Source organism: Palaemon carinicauda, chromosome 27, assembly GCF_036898095.1.
Source record: "Palaemon carinicauda isolate YSFRI2023 chromosome 27, ASM3689809v2, whole genome shotgun sequence".
Classification (NCBI taxonomy): domain Eukaryota; kingdom Metazoa; phylum Arthropoda; class Malacostraca; order Decapoda; family Palaemonidae; genus Palaemon; species Palaemon carinicauda.
The window spans coordinates 69,669,036-69,690,638 of record NC_090751.1 but is presented as its reverse complement, the minus strand read 5'-3'; the positions used below and the strand labels follow the sequence as shown (position 1 = coordinate 69,690,638).

At 45.3% G+C, this 21,603-nt stretch overlaps 1 protein-coding gene across 10 annotated transcripts in view; it reads right to left on the bottom strand.

Annotated features, from left to right (window-relative positions):
• LOC137620755 (protein lingerer-like) overlaps positions 1-21,603 on the bottom strand; it is a 283,036-nt gene that overhangs the window by 175,677 nt on the left and 85,756 nt on the right. For all 10 annotated transcript variants that reach the window (XM_068351150.1, XM_068351155.1, XM_068351153.1 and 7 more), the window contains exon 3: positions 13,549-13,707. In XM_068351150.1, coding sequence (XP_068207251.1) covers positions 13,549-13,707 — 159 coding nt within the window. The remainder of the gene's footprint in view (positions 1-13,548; positions 13,708-21,603) is intronic.

Sequence of the window (21,603 nt, the reverse complement as noted above, 5' to 3'; positions counted from 1 at the left end):
TAGGAACACAAGGAAGCATGGTTTACCTGCAGAGGTTTGAGGTCAGCTATGCAGACCCAGGATGCTGCATTCCCCAAGAGAGGGGAGGATGAAGAAAGAAGTAAGGGCCAGACATACTCTTTCATTCACGCAGACTAAAACCGGGTAATAGTACCCTGAACCTTCTGCTACCTGTCCATTAAGGAGCCTGAGGTTAGACCAGCTGTTGTGCAGCCACCTCAGGGCCGATAGAAAAAGTATCAAGGCTCCTGTGGGTCACGTCCTGCAGGTAGTGGGCTGTAAAGGTCATCTGACGCTTCCAGACTCCAGCTTTTAGAACCTGCGTCACAGAGAAGTTTCTCTTGAAGGCCAGGGATGTGGCGATGCCCCTGACATCATGTGCCCCAGGGTGACGTGACGGAGGAGGGTCTGGATTCAAGGCATGATGAATGGTCCGTCAAATCCAGGCTGAGATGGTGTTCTTGGTGACCCTCCTCTTCGTCCTACCCGTGCTCACAAACAGGGCTTGCACGCGGGGACGGACTGCAGCTGTTCTCTTCAGATAACGTCTCAGACTTCTTAATGCGCAGAGTAGCAGGTGATCTGGGTCATCTGTTACGGAGCGGAGACTCACAACCATGAAGGAGTCGAACCGTGGGTCCGGAATTCCAGGGTTCTGAGTCTTGGCAACAAACTCAGGGACGAACTTGAACGTTACCTCCCCCCAACCCCTTAATTGGGCGATGTCCTATGAGAGACCATGAAGTTCACTGACTCGCTTGGCCGAAGCCAGAGCGAGCAGGAATACCGTCTTCCAAGTCAGGTGTTGGTCAGAGGCCTGGCGTAATGGTTCGAACGGAGGTCTCTTCAGAGCCCTGAGAACCCGAACCACGTTCCAAGGAGGCGGTCTCACTTCCGACTGAGGGCAGGTAAGCTCGTAGCTACGTATGAGTAAGGAAAGTTCCAGCGAGGAGGAAATGTCTATTCCTTTCAGCCTGAAGGCAAGGCTTAAGGCTGAGCGATAGCCTTTCACCGCCGAGACTGAAAGGCGTATTTCCTCCCGCACATAAACGAGGAACTCCGCTATTGCTGGAATAGAGGCATCGAGGGGAGAGAGACCCCTCCCACGACACCAACCACAGAAGACTCTCCACTTCGCCTGGTAGACCCCTGCGGATGACTTTCGCAGGTGTCGAGACATGCTTTCCGCAACTTGTTGCAAAAAGCCTCTCTCAGTGAGGAGATGCTGGATAGTCTCCAGGCGTGAAACCGAAGCGATGCTACGGCTTTGTGGAAGATGTTACAATGTGGTTGTCTGAGTAGCTCGTGTCGTGGGGGAAGCTCTCTCGGGAGTTGCGTCAGGAGCTGCAGAAGGTCCGGAAACCACTCTGCATGATGCCATAGCAGAGCTATTAAGGTCATCGACAGGTTGACCGATAGTCTGGTCTTGTTGAGCACCCTTCTCATCAGACAGAACGGTGGGAAGGCGTAGACGTCGATGTTGTCCCACCGTTGTTGGAAGGCATCTTGCCAGAGTGCCTTGGGGTCCAACACTGGGGAGCAATACAGCGGCAGCTTGAAATTCAAGGATATCGCGAACAAGTCCACTGTCGGGGAACCCCACAAAGTCAGGACTTTGTTGGCTACCTGAGGATCCAAAGACCACTCGGTACTCACTATCTGCGAAGCTCTGCTCAGATTGTCGGCGAGCACATTCCTTTTCCCAGGAATGAAGCGAGCTGATAGACGTATCGAGTGGACTTCGGTCCATCTTCGTATCTCTACAGTGAGCCCTCGCTACTTCGCGGTTCAACCATCGCGATGTGACCGATGGTGCGAGATTGGAGAAACTAAGGAAAATTGAATCATGATTGATTTTCAATATAAATGAAACTTTGAGGAGCAACAAAGATATCATTTATTAGAGAGATAGAGAGAGGTAAGGAATGGGAGGTAGTGAAAAGTAGCCCACAGAAAGAGAGAGAGAGGTAGAGAGAGAGAGAGAGAGAGAGAGAGAGAGAGTAGAGAGAGAGAGAGGTAGAGAGAGAGAGAGGTAGAGAGAGAGAGAGAGAGGTAGAGAGGGAGAGAGAGAGGTAGAGAGAGGTAGAGAGAGGTAGAGAGAGAGAGAGAGAGAGAGAGAGAGAGAGAGAGAGAGAGAGAGAGAGTTTAAATGTAATAAACAAAAAAAATTTGATAGGTTATAACACATTGGTGCTTATGTAATATCAACTGTATACTGTACAGTAGACGTTTTGAATAAGTTAAGAAATTGTATAAACGATACTTTGTTAGTGTATTCGTACACTCTCGAGCGGCAGCTAGATGTCAGCTGATCTAATCACAGCCAAAAGTAAAACAAAAGGAAGTCAACAATACTCGATTTTTACAACACACCCAAAATTTAAAAACAAAAGTACACGCTTTCTTAATGTGCAATTAACTATTTAAAGAGTAGCAATTTTCTAGAATAAGATGATGTTTCCCAAAAAATAGTGGTTTGCTGATGAAATCGGATGCCGTATTTTTAGCTATGATTGAAATGGATGTAAACTCGGCATAATTTTTTTTGTTTCGTATTTAATTGACACTAAGAAAACTAATTTTAGTTTCTTCATCGAAATGTAAGTATTGTATAACACGAAAAAAAAAAAGAGAGAGAGAGAGAGAGAGAGAGAGAGAGAGAGAGAGAGAATGAATCAGCTGTTGTAATCAAATGGCGTGTTTTTGTTTCGTGAGAATTTCATCGCCACGACTATAACACAACATACTTGAGAGAGAGAGAGAGAGAGAGAGAGAGAGAGAGAGAGAGAGAGAGAGAGAGAGAGAGAGAGAGAGAAGAGAGAGAGAGAGAGAGAGAATGAATCAGCTGTTGTAATCAAATGGCGTGTTTTTGTTTCGTGAGAATTTCATCGCCACGACTATAACAACAACATACTTTACTGAACTTTACAGTATTGTACAGACTACTGTAATATGATAAAGTAAAATATTTGTAATCTATTTTATATGAAATGGGGCTATTTTTTTTTAAATTTACATTTACGTATGTAAAACAACTCACTCTCTCTCTCTCTCTCTCTCTCTCTCTCTCTCTCTCTCTCTCTCTCTCTCTCTCTCGTAAATTCTTTTCCTGCTTTGCTACGTATGTATGATTTTATATAGATACGGTAAATAATATTTGTAATAACATATTTTATAAAAGCTTTTACTGTAATATCATTATTTATCACTTTCATCATGCGCATTAAATGCCTTCGTTTGTTTACTGAGCGTACTTTATGACGCCGTCGTTTCAGGCGGCGTCATAAAGAAAAACATTTCATTTGGAAGTCCTAAGAAAAATTAAGTACAGTAAAACATTGGTTATAACAAAATCAATATACTGTACCGAATAATCAATATAATCGATGCAAAAACTAACCTATACACAGATGTGTAAATGCGTTTGTTTCTTCATTATGATCAGAGATAAACGGAAAAAAAAACATTGGTTGCCATTTTTTATCGTGCTTTTTGTGTTTAGGAAACGCATGATATAAAGTCGCCTTTAATATTTGTGCCTGTTTTAGTTTAGGGTACTGTAGTACATGCATTAAGTGTTCTGTACATTAAAGGGTAGTTTGTTAACAGTACTACGTACAAGGGAAGGTTTTAAAAGTCTGAATATACATGTTAAATAAATAGGTAAATATGGTGTCACTACTTCGCGGATTTTCACCTATCGCGGTCGGGTCTGGAACCTATCTACCGCGATAAACGAGGGTTCACTGTACTGCAAGATGGGATAGCTGTTGTGAAAAGGTACCTCCCTGCTTGTTGATATAAGCCACTACTGTGGTGTTGTCGCTCATCACCACCACAGAGTGGCCCGCCAGGGTCTGTTGGAACTGTTGAAGGGCCAGGGAAACGGCCTAGATCTAGCAGGTTGATGTGGAGGTACTTTTCTGATTCTGACCATAGGCCTGAGGCCCTCTGGTTCAGAACGTGGGCCCCCCACCCTTCTTTTGACGTGTCGGAGAACAGCATCAAATACGGGGAAAGGACAAGAAGATCCACTCCCTTTCGAAGGCTGTCGTCGGTCAGCCACCACTGCAGGTCCGTCCATTCCGCAGGTCCTATCGAGACCAGGAAGTCCGAGGAATTGATGCCTTGATCCCACCGGGACTTGAGCCGCCACTGCAGGGATCTCATCCTCAGGCGGCCGTTGGGAACTAGACGGGCTAAGGAGGCTAGGTGACCTAAAAGACGTATCCACGATTGGGCTGGAAGATCTTCTCGACTGAGGAAAGGCTTTGCAACCCTCCTCAGCCTTGCTATCCTGGCATCTGATGTAAAGGCTCTCTGGAGATCGGTGTCTAATATCATGCCTAGATATACCAGTCGTTGTGTTGGGAGCAGAGAGGACTTCTCGAGATTCACCATGATCCCTAGATCTTGGCAAATTCCCAAAAGCCTGTCTCGGTGTCGAAGAAGGGTCAACTCCGAGTCTGACAGGATCAGCCAGTCGTCCAGATAACGAAGGAGACGGATGCCGTTCCTGTGCGCCCACGAAGATATCAGTGTGAACACTCTGGTGAACACCTGAGGTGCTGTGGAGTGACCGAAACACAGCACCTTGAACTGGTAGATCTTGTTGTCTAGGCTGAAACGTAGGTACTTCCTGGAAGACGGATGGATTGGGATCTGGAAGTACGCGTCCTTCAGATCCAGTGTGCACATGAAGTCTTGCGGTCTCACTGCAAGTCTGACCGTGTCTGCTGTCTCCATGCTGAACGAAGTTTGCTTGACAACCTTACTTGTTCAGGGCCGAGAGGTCGATGACGGGTCTCCAGCCTCCAGACGCCTTCTTTACAAGAAAGAGTTGACTGAAGAAGCCTGGGGAGCCGTCCACGACCTCCTGGAGAGCATCCTTCTTGAGCATGGTCTCGACTTCTGCCCGAAGGGCTAGCCCCTTTGCCGATCCCGTGGCATAGGAGCTCAACGACACTGGATTCGCTGTCAGGGGAAGTTGAGATGAAATGAACGGGACGCGATATCCTTGTCCCACCACTGAGGTCGTCCAGGAATCGGCCCCGAGTTGCTGCCACCTGAGCACGCAACTTTGTAGGCATCCCCCCACAGGTGGACACGCAGGGGGATTGCCAATCCTAGCGCTTGCGGCCTCGGCCGCTCCTTCTGGGATTTTTGCCTCCCCTGGAGTACTTTGCACCCTTCTTGTCTTTGACAAGCGTGGGCGCGTTGGTGAACGTTCGCGCGCAGGCGAAGGATCGCTCGGGCGCGTAGGAGATCGCTGACGCGTAGGATGGCGCGCCGTGGCTGAAGGTCTCGAAGGTGAAGTCTCGTGGGAGGGCTCAGGAGCTGGCTCGTGGGCGCTCGTGCACTTTAGTGCGTGCTATAGACTGGAGCACAGGCGGTGGTCGAAGAGTAGGGGAACGCTGACGAGGCAAAGGAACAATGTCCTTGCCTGCGCCCAGATCCGAAGATCGTGGGCGCGTGGGCAAACGTTGGCGCGCATCAGGGACTGGGCGTGCCGTTGTGCGCTGATGCGCCGGAGGTTGACGGCGCTCAGAAGACTGTTGACGCGCAGCAGGGGCTGAAGTGCGCGTGCATGTAGGCGAGCGCTGAGCAGGAGAGCACTGGCGGGCGAGCAAGGTGAAAGCTGGCGAGCAGGTGAAAGCTGGCGAGCAGGAGAGCGCTGACGAGCAGGAGAGCGCTGGCGAACAGGGGTGTGTTGGTGATCAGGAGAGCGCTGGCGATCAGGAGGGCGTTGGCAAGAAGAGTCTGACGACTCATCTGCCGTAGAGCGCTTGCGCGCAGGGGGCTGACGAGCAGGAGAGCGCTGGCGAGCAGGTGAGCGCTGGCGAGCGGGTGAGCGCTGGCGAGCAGGAGAGCGCTGGCAAACAGGAGATCGCTGGCGAGCAGGAGAGTGCTGGCGAGGAGAGTCAGGAGAATCTACGACAGGAGAGCGCTGACAATCAGGATAGCGGTGGCACTTGCGCGCTACCGAAGGGCGCGCAGTTGAAACCTGGCGCGGAAGGGCCTCACCCACATTGTGAGAGTGGTCCTTCTGCCCCGAAGGGACCAGTGCTTGTGTAGGCAAGGAAGATCTGGCAGGCACAGGAGATCGCGAACAATCAGCAGAGGTCCAGAGGAGTTACTGCTACGGTCTGCTCCCGACGAGAAGAGTCCTTCACAGGAGACGACGAGGATGACGACCCGAAGAGGAGGCACCTCTTGCCTCCCTTGTAAGGAGAAGGAAGGCCTCGGCGACGAAGAGGGCGAGCCTTACGGCGAAGACGACCTCGTGGCAGGGTATCAGCATCGTCGGTCCTCCGAAGAGGAGTCTCTGTTAGTGCACTCCCCCGAGGGGGAGCAACACTCGCAGGAGAGACCGTTGGACCAGCTTCCCCCTCGAAGGATGTTCGGAGGGGGAACCTGGGCCTTCAGCAGCAACAGCAACAGTAGCAGCAGGGGTTTGACTCGACCCGTCGGACGCCTCTGTCACAACAACGTCGTCAATAGCCACGGGATCTACCTCTGGTATTACCGGCGACTGTTGGACAGCTGCCCCCAACTGGATCAGATCAAACAGAGCTTCCTTGGAGGGCGAGCCCTTAAGCCCCAAGGAAGCCCAAAGCTGGAAAAGATCATCATTAGACACAGTTTGGTCGTAATTTACAAAATCAATAATATCCTCCCCCGGAGGAGGAGGGAGAGCTGCCTCGCTATGGGAGGCATCGCCCTCTCCCACACACCGAGTTTGGGAAACAAAAGAAGGGCCTACGCTACCACTCGGCGGCCTCTCACGAGAGACCGAACGAGTGGGAGCTTCGGAGGAGGTTCGGGCAACGGAAGAAGAGTCCTTGGAGCCTTCCTTCCCCTGGGGGGAAAGAACGGTCTCTCTTAGAGCTCTTCTTACGCCGCCGCGCAAACCTCTCCCACTGGGAGGTAGGCCACTCCCGACATTCCATACACAGATTATCACTACTACACCGTTGACCTCGACACTGCGGGCAAAGGGTGTGAGGGTCTGCCTCGATCGCCGACATATAAGTTCCACAGGGGCAATCGGTAAGTCCAGGGCATTTCCGCATGGTGGAAAGCAAAGGTAGAGGCCAACTTCAAACAAACACACACTGGAAGAAAAAGCAAACAAATTAAGGCTGTCAATATGCGAGGACGGGACAGAAACGTCTGTACATCGTCCGAGCCAAAAAAGAAGTGAGGCAGCTCACCGGTGTGTGGAGGGGGGAGGAGTAGCTAGCTACCCCTCCCCTACCCCCGTGCTAACTAGCGCAGGGGTAGTTTAACCCTCGTCAAAATCTAATGGCTCGTCACTTCAGCTACGCCGAAAGTAAAACCTATGTAAATAGCGTGGTTTGTATTTTGGTTACGGAACAAACAACACTTTAGGAAGCAACTGTTTTCAACAGAAAATAAAACTGCTTTCGACAGGAAACAACTTTTTTCAACAGGAAATAAAACCCTTTAGGAAGCAACTGTTTTCAGCAGGAAGTAAACTCCTTTAGAATACAAGTGCTTTCAACAGGAAGTAAACCCCTTTAGGATACAAGTGTGTTCAACAGGAAGTAAACCCCTTTAGGATACAAGTGTGTTTAACAGGAAGTAAACCCCTTTAGGATACAAGTGTGTTCAACAGGAAGTAAACCCCTTTAGGATACAAGTGCTTTCAACAGGAAGTAAACCCCTTTAGGATACAAGTGTGTTCAACAGGAAGTAAACCCCTTTAGGATACAAGTGTGTTCAACAGGAAGTAAACCCCTTTAGGATACAAGTGTGTTCAACAGGAAGTAAACCCCTTTAGGATACAAGTGTGTTCAACAGGAAGTAAACCCCTTTAGGATAAAAGTGTGTTCAACAGGAAGTAAACCCCTTTAGGATACAAGTGTTTTCAACAGGAAGTAAAACCCTTTAGGATACAAGTGTTTTCAACAGGAAGTAAACCCCTTTAGGATAAAAGTGTGTTCAACAGGAAGTAAACCACTTTAGGATACAAGTGAGTTCAACAGGAAGTAAACCCCTTTAGGATACAAGTGTGTTCAACAGGAAGTAAACCCCTTTAGGATACAAGTGTGTTCAACAGGAAGAAAACCTGTACAAGTTTCGTGCCCTGTTCCTTTAAGTCTGCCTCTGAGGCTGAAAGCAGCAACCAGTCGTCGAGGTATCTGATCAGCCTGATTCCCTGTTTGTGTGCCCAGAATGATACCCGGGTGAACACCCTCGTGAACACCTGAGGTGCTGTTGACAGGCCGAAGCAGAGGGTCTTGAACTGCAGGGATTGGGACCCCCATTTTACTCTGAGAAACTTCCTGCTGGAGGCGTGTACGGGGATTTGAAAGTATGCATCCTTGAGATCTAGAGACATCATGAAATCCCCTTCTCTCAGGGCTGCCAGCACAGACTTCGACGTGTCCATCTTGAAGGAGGTCTTCTTGATAAACTTGTTCAGGGCCGAAAGGTCGATGACTGGCTTCCATCCTCCTGTAGCTTTCTCTACCAGGAAGAGCCTGGTGTAGAACCCTGGGGATGGTTTCTGGACAGGTTGTAGAGCTCCCTTGCTCAACATGGCTGTCACTTCCTCCTGCAGGGCTGCTCTCTTCTCGGTATCCTTGGGTGCCACCCATTCTGCCCGATGTTCGGGGATCAGATGGGGGCAATTCCGATAGGAAGGGAATTCTGTATCCCTCCCTGAGGACTGTCACAGTCCAGGGGTCTGCACCGATGTCTCGCCATGCTTGCCAATAATGTTTGAGGCATTCCCCCTCCTTCTGGGGAGACAGGTAGAACGGCCTCTCCTTGCGCCAGAATATTTTGGCCTAAAGGAGGCCTGGGCCGGGGCACTGCCCCTGCGGGAGGGCCGTGGGGATTGATGCCAGGAAGGGGAGGAGCTTTCTTGTTTAGCCGGAGGCGTAGGCGGGTAGGCCCCGTCCGCAGATGGTCTCCTGTGGGAAGGACGTCTTGTCGTCGACTGCCTGGGCTCGGATAAATTCTTCAGCTTACCCACTCTCTCCAATGTCTCAGCCACCGCCTGAAGGGGGAACACGGTCTCGCCCCACACCCGCTCGGGGAGTCTACGGGGCAGTCTGTTAAGCACTGTCTTCCTCCTCCTCAGAACCCAGTTTTCCGTCTGGGTCAGGGACTGGAAGGTGAGGAACTTCATTGCCTTCCCCCCCGAGCGGATCAGTTCTAGTAGCAGGGCCTGGTTCTCTGGGACCGAAAGGTCGTGCGCCAGTTAGAACCCTGCTAGGGTGCACGCCCACCAGTCCAGCCATGAGGTCACATTGACGATGTCCTGAGAGGTGTCCTCCATCATGGCGGCCTCCGCTTGTGAGAAAACCACTGAGGCAGTAAGGCTCCTCTCATCTGTGTTGCGACGGCTGAGTGACGACCGTCTGGCACATAAAAATTCTTTTGAGTCCTCAGTCCCGGTAGGAGCTTGAAGAAACCTTGGGCTCTTAGGGAATTCTTAGGGCCCGCAACAAACTGATCGACGTGCTCCATTCCCAGGGCAACGTCGGGCGCTAAGGGTAGAGTCAAGGATGGCTTCTGTTGAACAGGATTGTCAACCATCCTGCCCAGACCTGACAGCCAAGCCTGCTCCGATGACGGCTGTGGTTCGTCCAGTCTATGGTGGTGCCGTATTAGGGCCAGAACTTTTCTGTAAGACATCATCACGTCCGGGGAACACTCGCTGGTGTCTAGTAACTCCTCCACCACTTGCACCTCCGTGTCGGTAGCATCCTCGAACACGGAGGGATCCGTGGGAGCGGAGGTATCCCTTCCCTCTTGTCGGGTTGATGGAGCGGCCGTCTCCGTCACGGTTGGAGCTGCCGGGGTAGGGGTAGCCGTCATGGGTCTACCCCCTCACGGGAAAAATCCGAAGGGAGCTACTAGATGGGCGCCTTCTTTTTCGTGGCAAACAAGGTCCACTGTAGCTCTGGCCAGGACTCGCACTCCGGGCACGTGGAGGAAGGGGAGCACTTATTACCCTTACACGAGGCGCACAGCGTGTGCAGGTCGACATCAGGCCTGGACAGAGAAGCCTGGCAAGACTTACCAGATTTAATCCGGGACAACGACGCTGGGATTCCATAATTAAGGAAACACGGACACGCAAGCAACACAAGTACACAAGGAAAGGGTAAGGAACACAAAGGGAATACGTGGTGCACAAGGGATGGGGAACACATGGTACACAAGGCGGATCGGACGGGATAAGTGAGAGAGAGCAGTGAGATGATATCTACGCCGCGACCAGACGCTTACTGACGACTCAGACCTAACAGCGCAGCCTCGCGCGCGCTGACCTCGTGTCGCATCGGGGCGAGTATCCTTCCACCCCGGAGCGCCCCGACAAGGTAACGGAGAGAGGGGGAACTACGCAAAAATCTTGGTCGGATTGAGGAGGAGATCCCAGATACTCCTAAGAGAGTAATTCAAGGCAAGTATTGTGTTGGAACAAAAATGGGTTAGAATAGGTTATTCCCCTGGACAGACAGGTGAAAGCGTGTATAACTAATCAAGATTAGTTGAAGGTATGCAACCGAACGCTCACAAACAACCACTTGAGCAACTGAGACTGGCGATCATTTACTTATTTTATGAGGCGAACCCCCAGTAGTATATCTAGCATAGCTCTAATGGGAGAGCAAAGTAGAGAAATGGAGCAACTGAACAGCGAGCAATCGCTAAATAGACTAGAGAAAAGAAAGTAAAGAGGATACATTCCAGAACTGTTTGCATCGTAAGTGTTTGGAATTGTTATAAAGCTGTTTGCATCAGGATGTTGTTCCTACATTTCCTTGAGAAAATCACGAATGGAATAGAGCCAAGATAATCGTAGTCGTGAATTGTCAAGGGGAAAACACAACACTCCTTTAACTATTGTAGTTTTCTTTGTCCTTGATGGAGTGGCTAACTCTATCTCTCCCAATGGAAGAGAAAAAAATAGAAGTAATTACCTATTGAAATTCATACTGACTGGTCTTCAAAGACTTGTTTAAAAAAGAGAACAGTCACATTTTCTTTCAAATTCAATGTCATCAGCTGACTATCTCCTTTACTGATGTAGATAAAATCTAAACGTATGAACAATTGCTCATACGAGAAGCCTCTATGCATAAATATTTCAATATAACTAAATGCAAGTGAAAACAATTCAAAACTCAAGGTCCAAGGGTGGGATCAATCTGTTGCCATGTGTATGCCTGGCAAAATCGTTACCACTGTACTAAGGAGGAGATGCATCTTGACGTGTTTCTTTACTCTGGGGAGACACGTGCTTTGCACAAGCATGCCAAATTTTTTTATTGTTTTCTACTGTCACAAGGTAGAATGCACGATCGTAATCATGCAATCATGAAAGGACTAATATTAGAAATCTAAAGTAACTGGTATTTCCCCAAATAACAAATATGTTGACTCCAAGTCGAGTCATCCTAAAACACTTGGGATTCCTTTACAGGCATACCCAAGATATGTAGGTGTAACCTTACAGGAGAGAGGAGGATTAGAAGCGAAACGTTTTATCTTTCGATAATCCTCTCTTGCCCTGAAGAAGAGACTTGGGCTATAGAAAGGAATTTTTTTCCATAAACAAAGAAGACTCTTCCCTAATACGTATAAAAGCATTCACAGCCATCACAGGCACTTAGGTCTTTCGTTAAGAAATCACATATAACTCATTTTAATTTTAGTGATGTCAGTGAGGTCTAGAAAAGACAATCACCTACTAAAAAGCATTTTGGTGCAAAAGAAGCCTTGTGAGCATGCTGTTGAAGGACGGTAAAAGTTCTGTAATTACTTTGAATGAACACTAAGCGAGCCGAGAGAATGCTTTCTTTAAGCATGTCTTTTAGGCAAACAGGAGTGCGAGCCCCAGAAGAGGTTCGTCCTTTAACCCCTCCCAAGTGAAGTAGGCTCATTGATTGAGGGCGAGCTTGAGATGTGGACGTTGGATTGAATTGAATATAAAATTTAGGTCTCAATCCAAGCACTGAGGAATCAAAGGCCATTTAGCACTTTATGATGTAAATTAATCATATCCATACTCATACAACATTTGGTATCATTTTAACTAATAAAACCAATCACACAACTTTCATACAATAAGATCTAAATGCAAAATAAGAAGGAATTAAAAAAATTAATTAATAAATTAATTAAAGCTTGTGATATAAACCAATACTCTGTATAAATATTTTCATATGGGGCATTGGGAGCGCAGCCAGGGGTGAGAGCGCCTAGCTCGTGCATTCTATTCCAACAAGTTGAGCAAACACAGTTATGCGAGGACAAGCATGAGCCATGGGGGAGGTTGATCTAAGAGTGCTAACTTGTGACACTGCACCTAAACCCAGCCAAGTGAGCTGATTGGCGATCACACCTAAACGCAAGCACAAATAATTTGCGCACTGAGAATTCGCGGCGAGTGAGTACTTACTCCAAGCAATTCTAGGGTGAAAGGAATATTTTCACTTTTATTGCATGCTGAGACAGCTTGCCTAGATCAACAAGCAGCTTCAAAGAGCTATAGCACTCTGGTGTCAAAAATAAGGGGCGCTTTTCAGTCTCCTGGTCAGATAGACTACCAGATGAGGACAATAACTCGTGTTTGCGACTGCATCCGCTGAAAAAAAAAATTCAAAGGGTAGGAGAACTCAAAGGGAAATCCTGAATAAAGTATCTCTCTCAAGTGAAATGCTAGCTTCCACCGGAGTGTGCACTGAGGACACCGTACAGCAGCTTGTTATGCACAACTCTCAAATCCCTAAATTTGAGTCTGGCGATTGGATCACGAAGCTGCTGGCTTCCAATAAGCGAGGCTGAAAACGTAGAATCAATAGCACTCGCTAGAACGAGTGTCTGTCGGAAAACTCCAAAGGGGTGGCAAATAAACACAGACGGTAAGAGTCTGATCCTAACACCGTGAAAATCTAACTCCAAGTGGGGCGAGTATAAGCTGTCACCCTTGAGCAACCTATGGGATTAAAGGGAACATTATGGCATTAATCAAGTTCTCAACTAAAAGAAAATATCCCTGAGACACTACAGCATCATAGCAAGAACACACACCAAAACCAAAACTGGAATTTGACCAGACACTACCCAGCAGGGACAGAGATCTGTCTCTATGGACTACTGAAAATCATAGTGGAATCGTACTGAGTGAGCGCAGGGCCGGTGCTTCCCTGGTATCGACTGGTATCAACCTGCATGGTTGTTGACACCTCGTTAAGAGTTATAACAGAAGTGTATCAGCTTTGCTGAAGTCATACTCCTATGTACAGAACGAGGGTTTGAATTTGTGTCAGAACTAATGATAAGGATTACCAACAAATTCCAAACGTATTAATTACCGTAAAGTATATGTAAAGTTTCACACAGTATAACCGTTAAAATTAAAACTTGATGGTTGTGAGAGAATATTTTGGTCCTCAGAGTAAGTTTATTATACTGTATTTTATAGCCAGAAATATGCTTGAATATTCCTGTGATTATACCAATCGTACAAGTAGTAACGACACTAATGTTACGAAGATGTATTACCTTTGTAGTTGTTGGCTTCTTTTTTTTCTTTGTAGATTCTAGCCATTTTCCCTGATCATCACCTTCCAGTAATGCATCAATTGCAGCATTTACGTCATTGTCACAGTCATGTAGAGCTACCATCGCCTCATCTGCTTCTACACCTGTGAACTGCATCACCTATAAAGAACACGAAGAAAAAAACTTAAATGACATTTTAGTAAAAATTATTTTTATAGCCATATTTATTTTAAAATTAACTTTGATTTAAATGCTATTCATTCTAAGAATGAAGAGCTGAAGACAAATTAAAAAAGTAAAACTTTTGCCATGTAAAAAAAAAAAAAAAAACTGTTCCCAAGAAAAAAAGGGGTATACACAGCTTCCACTCTCAGCTATAGTTATTTTGATTTCCCTTCATTCTTCTTAAGAATAAACAATTGTACAAAAATATTAAATTTCTTTCAAGTAATTTGTACTTTTCTAGCTATAAAAACCCAAGACCTTTAATAACAGTATGACTTCAGTGATGCTGGAATAGCCATTAAAATTAAACAAGCTAGTTATAACTACTGATAGGTGACTGGAAAACCATGCCCACCTATCATTCAGAAAGACTAACACTAGTCCCAGGACTTGCAGGGTGATTTAACCTGGAAACGTATCTCATTGGTGATTACTTCATACACAAATACAAAACATCGTCCTATAACAAGAAACTCAACCTGTATCTTGTCTCATGAAAGAGCTTGGTTGGTTACCTAATCTGTTAGGCAGCCAGCACAGGAACAAGGGAAAGATACCCTAGGACTTGTGGGTATATTCCTACAAGTAGTGGGACACAAAGTCTTAACACACAAGCCAGGTTCTTTATGAGAGCTAAGGAGGTCCTGATATCCAAAATGTTGACACCTTGCCTAAATTGGACCTCTAACTCATTGCTGCTTAAGGTATAGGTACAACAAATGGTCTCGCAAAGTTACAAAGAGTATTATTGGAACTTTCTCCTTACCCTGCCATTGCTGAGAAATTTTTTTAGATTGAAGTGTCGAGTATTTATAAGAGCCCAATGAAGACCCAACAGAACAGAGAAACCAGTCTTCTGAAGTCCTCTGGATGACTCCTGAGATGGGATGGGGAAGGAATCAACCTTGGTATTGGGGTTAGATGGGTCTTGGCCATTCTTGGGAACAAACTAAAGTAGAGCTACATCCACTCTTAGCAAAGACTAGTGACATATGAAGATGCCAAAAGCTCACCAAATCGGTTCACCGTAGCCAAGGTTTGCTAAAAGATCATGTCTAGTGTCGTGCTTGTAATAGGGTACACATAAGAAACTTGAAAACTTTGGTCAAATCCTAATATGCAACAAGAGGTACATGGGTGGGCATGACTGCTTAAGTTCCTCATAAGCATAGACATTTTCCAGGATGAGCAGAAGTCTATGTTCCTATGTCAGAAGACTGTGCAAGGTTGAGTAGTATTATTTTTCAGCCGTAACAGAGAGACTTCTCTTGGTGGAGAAGGACGAGGAAGTTTTGTCAATTTGTGCTAGAGATGTTAGAGTATAATTTAGAAACCGACCACAGAAAATGGTTCCCTTTCCTTGGTAGGAGGTTGTAAGGACCATCATACATACATAAATATCTGGGCAGCCCCTTTCAAAGAGACTCGCTTGTACACCGCAGAAAATGGTTCCCTTTCCTTAGTAGACAGCTTTATAAAACTGCTATACATACATAAATATCTGGGTAGTCGTTTTGTAAAACTTTTGCTTGTAGATACTGTTAAGAGCAAACAATTTCACAGATAAGAAATATATTTCAAAGTGCAGCCAACAGAAGTGTTCCATGGAATAGTTTTCGCGGGAACTATAATTAATGTGCTAATACATCAAGATCCCATTCATCTTGTGGTCATCACGAGATCTAGCATTATCAACACTTGGTTGACCAATCGGCAAATCAGATTCAATGGGGAAAAAGCATGGGCGTCCAGGTGATCCCATCATCCAACACTTTCCATGGGTCTGCAATGGGAGAACTAAAGTTTCCCGTTCAGCCATATGGAGAACAGGTCTACCAAGTGATCCCCAGGGAGCAAGAAGTTTTTGCGCCGAACAGGGATGAAGGGACCACTTCAAACCTACAACCTGCTATGACACCCATCATACCTAAAATGGATATCGCAGCCAGCTCTACTACATTGTCTACTGCCAATATATGTACCTGCTTCATGAACACGCAAACACTATATGAGACTGTACCTCCTTGCTTATGGCCATGTTATGACAGTACAGTAGTGTTGTCACTCATCAGAACCATTGACTTTCCTATCAAACGGTATTGGAAAGCTTGCATGGGTAGGAATGCTACTTGCAAATCCAACAGGTTAATATGCAGGAGCTTTCCTCTAGAGACCACATCCCTGAAGAGACTTGGTCCTTTATGTATAAACCCCACACAGTAAACAGATGCAATCACAGGCAAAGAGCTGAGTCTAACTCTCATTGTGAGATTTTAAGTCGTGTATACCTCTTGCTCCACTGGAACAATATGGGATGGGAGATTGCCGACTGCCAACCAGACGTTACAGATACTACCGATTCAACTGTTAGGAGTCAGTTCTCGCTGAATAGGAACAGTTGCACTACCTCGATGAACTTACTGATGTGATCTATTGCAAGGAAGAATCTGCTTAGGCATGAGACTAACTTTTCAGAATTTCCCATGATCACCATATCCTGACAAAAGTAGAGTAGTCATCTTGAATGCATAGTGACTACCAATTATTGAGATACTTCACAGACATATCACGTTATGGTGGTCCAAATTGAGATCAAAGTGCACAATAAAAAGTTTTGGAAAGTGAAGAGAGTAAGGAAGGATGGAACAAGAAATGAGGAGACGGTGAAAGATGAAAACGGAAGATTGTTGAAAGGATATGAATCAAGGAAAAGGTGGGCCAAATATTTTGAAAGGTGGTTGAATTTTGAGGATAATAGGAAGGCAGATATAATAGCTGTTGCAGGTGTTGAGGTGCCAGTGATGGGAAATAAGAATGAGATAGATTACAAGAGAGGAAGTGAAAAGACCACTAGATGAAAGAAGAGCAGAAGCACCTGGTATGGATGGTGTGAGGGCCGAGATGTTAAAGGAAGGGGTGTGACTGTACTTGAATGGTTGGGAAGATTGCTTAATACAATAAGATCCTGAATTATGCGAAAATTTGGTTGATAAATCTCCCCCACCCCAAAATGCTCGCTCGCTCACTCACTCACTCACTCTCACACTCTCACTCACTCACTCTCTCTCTCTTTCTTAAAATTACCAGTACTATTCTCATAACTACTACAGTAATACAGACCACTAAAACACTCGATATCATTACTCGGTGTTTCGACGAGGGGAATACTATAAAAAGATTACTCGGTAACACGATGAAAGGAAATCGTTCGATTTGCCAGCTCGCCTTCCCCCAGAAATACGACGTTACAAGACACGTGACGTAAACTCGACAAAGAATGACTGGCAAAATATGTAAAACCCTTTTCTTTTTGCTTGCAAGAAATGAAAGAATATACCAACTTACTAAGCAAAAGTATTTCATTTTCATAATGTAAAAAGAAACATAATATTTTAGAAAATATTTGTATTATTAGTGTACTTTATTTAAATAAGTGTCGATCTATCACCAGATATTACATGAAATAGGTAGAATAAAATTTACGCAACATAGTACTCATAACAACCAATACAGCCCCGCAAAATACTTTGTATCGTTACTTGATGTTTCGATAATGGGAATACTAATACTAACCACTACTATTGGAAGGAAAACACTGTATTGCCCGGTCGCTTTCCGACAGTAATATGACGTCGCCAGACTTATATGAACTCGACGGATATTAAAACTTTTCTCAGAGTACTGAAAATGGATACTGTATATTACCCATAAAAGAAAATACTAATTTACCAAGATAAATCAGTTTAATTTTATACAAGAAAAAAGATTATTTCCAAGGAAATATTTGTCCTATTAGCCTACTATTTCCGATAGACTTGTGACGTTATCACCCCGAATAAAGTCGAACTGTCATTAGTCGCATGAGTCATAAATCGAGAACTACCTGTATATGTTTTTGTTATTACTAATATTGTTTTAATTACTTTTTCTAATAACTTCAAAATAAATGAAATGAATGCGATTTATGTAATGTTTTTTCATAAACACGACGCCTAAAACGAAAACCTTCCGTTTGTTTACTGTACGCTCCATCGTCGATCATAGTGAACAAATGAATGCATTAAACACAAATGATTTGTTATTACAAATATTTTACTTCCCAATTCTATATAAATTCCTACATACATAGCAAAACAGGAAAGCCATTTTGTTTGCGTTTATTCAACATCAGAGAGTGAATGAAAAATGTAAAGTGCCGGGAGCTGTGAGGGGAATGGTAAAAAATGGAGGGTTAGGAATGAATCGAAAGAGTTAAAATATCTGAGGAGTATGGCTTGTGTATCTCAAATAGATAGGGATAGAAACAACATAGTGAGGGTGAGAATGGGTGTAAGAAATTAATTAGAAGTGTGGATACGAGTGTATTGAGGTGGCTTGGGAATGTCGAAAATGGAAAATGGCTGTCTGCAAAAGAAGGTGATGAATGCAAGAGTAGGTGAGAATAGTACATGAGGAAGGCCAATGTTTGGGCGAATGGATGGAGTGAAGAAAGCTCTGGGTGATTGGAAGATAGATGTGAAAGAGGCAAAAGAGCATGCTAGAAATAGGAATAAATGGCGAGAGATTATGACCAAGTTTCAATAACCCCGGTTGCTTCCACAGGTTGCCTTGGTGACTGCTGAGGTAGCGGCAGTAAGGGAATCAGCATATGAAGCTTCACTGTGGTGGAATTTTCCTAACGATACAAACCTGTACCTATTTATAGGGGAATAACTTTTGGCAAAGCTGAAAGATGAGGAATTAGACTTTTAGCAAGGGTTAACCACACACCGGTTAGTTAGCAAGGAGGGGGAGGAACAATGCCGACGATACAAACCTGTACCTATTTATAGGGGAATAACTTTTGGCAAAGCTGAAAGACGAGGAATTAGACTTTTAGCAAGGGTTAACCACACACCGGTTAGTTAGCAAGGAGGGGGAGGAACAATGCCGACATTGAAGAAAGATAAATTCCTTCCAGTCTGACGGCGAGGCTCAAGGACTAGTGGTGGCCTTTCGTTGCTGAGACCAAGAGAAGCTTACCTCCCGAGGGTAACCAACAAACACTCCTAATGCTGGCATAGCGGTATCGAGGGGAAGGATACCCCTTCTATGATACCAACCAACAGTACACTTAGCCTGCATTAGCCGAAGCCAAAGATCTATCCAGGTATCCAGAGAGTCTCTTTGCAACCTGTTGCAGGAGAGACTCCCTGAGAGGGGAGGAGCTGGATAGTCACCAGGCGTAAAGTTACAGCAAAGATACTGCTTTGTGAAAGATGTTCACGTGTCGCTGTCAAGAGTCGCCGAGGGGGTTCTCCCGGGATCTACGTTGCAGATGAGACGACTGAACATGAAGTCTGATGGGCAAAACGAATCTAGCAGACGAGACGAGTCTGCTGGGCACGAGTCTGATGGCTTGTTCCCGAAGATCAAGGGTGGGGAATGGAAGAAACCATTCCCGTAGGATTTCTCAGGATCTACAACACTAGGTGAGACGAGTCTTCTAATGAGACAACACTGCTGATGCCAAGGCCTGTTCTGAAGGGCAATGGTGGAGAATGGGCAAACCCCATTACCATAGGAAGAATCCCCCGAAGGGGAGACAAACACGGAAAAGAAAGATTCTCTGACAGATGGGAAAGGCGGCCACTGTTTGCTGCCGCAGTTAATGAGTGTTCCAGCAAGCAGGAAGATTGCTGCATTGATAATGTTTCTTTAACTTTGTATGACTATCAAAATTTTAGGTGTGATTCTCTACAGCAAATTTACTTTTGAGAAACACATTAGGACTGTGCCTTCTTCAATTGCACTTAAAACTGCCTTATTGAGAAAGTCTTTCAAGATTTTTGGTGATCAATTTAGTCTGAAGAAGTGTTTTAATTCTTTCATTCTACCTTGTTTCGAGTATTTTTCTCCTGTCTGGTCTTCAGCTGCTGATTCTCATCTTGATTTGTTGGACAGAGACTTAAGGTCTATTGAATTTCTTATTCCTGATCTTGATACTGTATTAATCTTAGGCACCGTCGTTTAATTGGTTCATTATGCATGGTTCTTAAGATTTTTCATAATTCTAACCATCCTTTACAGTCACATCTTCCCGGAGAGTTCCATCCTGTTCGTAATACTAGGCATGCAGTTAATTCTAATAGATGAGGCTCAATACTGCACAGTATTCTATTAGTTTTATTCCAGCTATGACCAACTAGTGGAATGACTTTCCTAATTGGGTAGTTGAATCAGTAGAAGTTCAAAAGTTCAAAGTTGCAACAAATTTTTTTGTTGAACAAGCTGACATAAGTCTTTTTACAGTCTATATATGAATTATCTGTTTTAATATTTTTAATTTTTTTTAAATATTTAAAAATTTTTGTTTTAATTTTTTCATTAATCATATCGTTTAATTATTTCCTTGTTTCCTTTCCTCACTGGGCTATTTTTCCCTGTTAGAGCCCTTGGGATAACAGTATCTTGGGGTTTTCCAACTAGGGTTGTAGCTTGGCTAGTAATAATAATAGTAATATTATTAATAATAATAATATTGGCTGGTGGAGGGACTCTCCCTCAGCAGGGGAGTGGATGAATCCCTCTCTTCACTGAAGAATCCTCCGAAGAGGAGACCAAGGGGAGAAGGAAGTCTTTCGCAGATGCGAAAGACACTATCAACATCTGCTGCCATAGACGGTGATTCACCCCACAACGGAAGGGAGAGTTCCATCACCTGGAGGCGATCCTTTTGGCCGTGATCTGTTTCCCATCACCCAGTTCTAGCCCTTGTACTTGTATTGATTATTCCTACTTAAACACACCCTAAATTTACCAACACACTTGGCGTAAGGGTGTCATGAGTTGCCAGCGGACTCTCATTGTTGCCAGAGTTTCAGTTACCATGTTCCAGCTTTTTACTCTTATTCATATTTTCCTCTCTTCTTGGTTCTTGCTCTCTGTTTACTTTTTGTTCTTTCCATGACCTTAAATAACATTGGCCTTGCTATAAAGTTCCTAAAGACGTTTTTAAAAACACAATGTACAAACAAACTGCAAGTAAACAAACACATGCATTATTACTTCTATACGTCTTTGGAAACTCTGGCTGCTGATCTTGTAACTACTGTAGTAGTTTTGTTCACCTACCCTCTACCAATGCCTTCCATTTCTGCCAGACGTACGAGATTCTGAAACATAAGTGAAAAAATCGCCATATATATACAAAAATAAACACACAAACAATTCTGTCAAACTCAGTCATGCAGACGACGCAGTAAGGATGGCGTCATCGTTTAAAGACTGCTATATCACAGATTTTAAGTAATTTGTATTTTTCCCAACAGTACTTACCTCGAACTACTTTCTTAGGAGTATCTGGGATCTCCTCCCTATCCGACTAAGAATTTTGCGCAGTCCCCCCCTATCTTCGTTTTCCCTTGTTGGGTTCCTCCGTGGCGGAGGGATGTGTGTGCCCCGAGGCGACCCGGGGTCAGCGCGTGGGTGCGCTACTGGGTCGTTGTTGTCAGTAAGCATCTTGTCGCGGCGTAGATCACATCTCGCCGGTCTCTCACATCCCGTCCGACCCACCATTGTGTTCCACGTGTTCCCTTTGTGTTTTCCCATTCCTATCCCTTACTTGTGTTGGTTGTGATTACCCTCATGGAATCCCAATGCTGTTGTCCCGGGCCCAAGGCCGGTAAGTCATGCGGGGCATGGCTCTCCAAGGTTAACATCGATCCGCACACGTGCACCACGTGTCGAAGCAGTGTGTGTTTGCCTGCTTCCACGTGTCCGGAGTGCGAGTCCTGGCCGGAACTTCAATGGACGTTGCACGGTACCAAAAAGAAGAAGGCATCGAAGCGG